This window comes from Bombus impatiens, unplaced genomic scaffold, assembly GCF_000188095.3.
Source record: "Bombus impatiens unplaced genomic scaffold, BIMP_2.2 scf_3474, whole genome shotgun sequence".
NCBI lineage: Eukaryota > Metazoa > Arthropoda > Insecta > Hymenoptera > Apidae > Bombus > Bombus impatiens.
The window spans coordinates 1,188,961-1,190,914 of NT_179893.1; the positions used below are offsets into that span (position 1 = coordinate 1,188,961).

The 1,954-nt window shown below is 51.0% G+C and overlaps 1 protein-coding gene across 1 annotated transcript in view; it reads right to left on the reverse strand.

Annotated features, from left to right (window-relative positions):
* Positions 1-1,954, reverse strand: part of LOC100745802 — a 58,192-nt gene that overhangs the window by 3,299 nt on the left and 52,939 nt on the right. Inside the window, exon 9 of the mRNA XM_012393488.3 lies at positions 1-1,954. Within this exon, the coding sequence (XP_012248911.1) occupies positions 1-1,954 (1,954 nt within the window).

The window sequence follows — 1,954 nt, forward strand, 5'->3', positions numbered from 1 at the left end:
AGCACGTTGTATTTATGCCGCTTGGCGATCGCGTATAACTGCGACCTGATCTCTCGGTTGCAGAAGCTGCACGCTCCACTGGCGTCCACAGCTTCTTCTTCAGGCTGATTGTCACCGCTGCTGCACTTGAATTCGCTGCTCTGTTCTTCGTAGAAGTAAGGGATGTCCAGAGCCTTCAGATAGCTCATTAGTTCCAGAGGATCGAATCTGTTTGCGTCCACCGTGGCTGCTCCGATCTCAAAGTCCACGCCCTTTGATCTTACGTAGAATCGGTACTGGTGCAACGTGTGTAACAAGGACAAGGAACTCTTGCCGTTAGTCGACAAGCAGACCAGCACTCTATCGTTGTCTCGAATCATATCGAACTCTTGCATTGCCTCGACAGCTGGCTTCCAAATGTTCTTTGGCGGACAATGCCACTGAACTCGGGACAGTTCGGTGTTCCCGCCCTTCGAGTCAAATGTCGCTCCCTGGTCTCCATCTTCTTCCTCCTTCAGATCGCTCGAACATTCCTCGTCTTCAGAAAAGTCATCGTTTTGACGGACTTGTTGCTTGCAACTTGATTTATTGGATAACGCGGTCATCGAACTTGCTCTTGGTTTGCGACCGTAACTGTTGGTCGAATTGGACTCTGCGCTGCTGCTACGCTTTAAATCAACCGAATCTAGAGACTTGTCGCTCTCGTGGAAAGATAAATTGATACCACTGTCTTGGGAACTAACGGAATTCACGGCGGAATAAATTTTGGGAAGAATCTTTCGCGCGTCTCCGATCTCCAAACCACCGCGTTCTTGAGAATCGTCGTCGTTTAAATCGTCATCCAAGTCGTGTACCACTTCTTCGTCGTCAGTTTTCGATTGGTTACGAACCATCTGTTCGTTCTCGGCTGGCTTCATCACGTAAATTACCGTCTCGTCCGAAGAACACTCGCTGGACATTTTGCTTTCCTGTTGAGTCAGTTCTCCGATCTTCCCAGAGATCTCTATTGGTCCGCTTCGTCTGGCGCTCGACATTCTGGGCGATGAGGAAGATTGAACGATCCTCCCTCTATCCGGCGAGCCGCAACCATTCGACGACACATCCGAAGCCGAAGCATCCGGAGAGTGTCTATGCAAACCGTCCACGGCATTAACCATACATCTGATCTCTGACTTCACCTCGCTAGCCATTTCCTTCGAGAATTCCATCAAATATTCCGCGATATCGCTCGCAGTGAACGAATCGTGTCTCGTCTGTTTGTCCTCTACGGACAACTGACTAATGGCGCTTAGATTGCGTGAATGATGTTGCGGCGTGTTCTCGGAAGTGTTCGTTTCCGACAGCGCATCGTCGACCTTGGATATCACTTCTCGGATCTCTGACTTAATCTCCGTCGCTAATTCCTTCGTCACCTCTTTCACGTAAGCTCTCAGATCGTCCTCTGACTTTTGACCGCCGTTCGCTGAAACTGGTGACGACCTACCTCCTCCTACGAATCTTTCCGTATAATCATAGACAGAGGAATACGAAGACGGAGGCGATGTTGGGTTATGACAATTTAACGACAAGATCGAATGACTGGGGCTGCTACTGTCCAACTCCAGAGAATTCAAATCCGTTTGACTGCTGCAACTGCAGTGATGTCGTCTGTGCTTCGAGGAGTTGCCATTATTTCCACTTAATCCCAGACTAGTCAAGGTTTGCGGGCTCAGCGGAAGCAGTGGAATCGGGGAGGACGAGGACGATGCGACGTTTCGGTTCCCCGAATCGTTGCCACCGCCGCTGGTGCTACCGAGAGAGTTGCACCTGGCACGACCAGCGTTGGTGGAGTCTATCGAATCTCTTTGCTCTTTAATTGGCCTGCTGCCCGCGTGAGACATCGTGCTGAGAGCCGATGCCGTGACCGCTTCGCCAACCGCGAACCTCACGGGCATCGGAGAACTCGGACAAGTAGCCGGTGACCTCTCACCGGCTG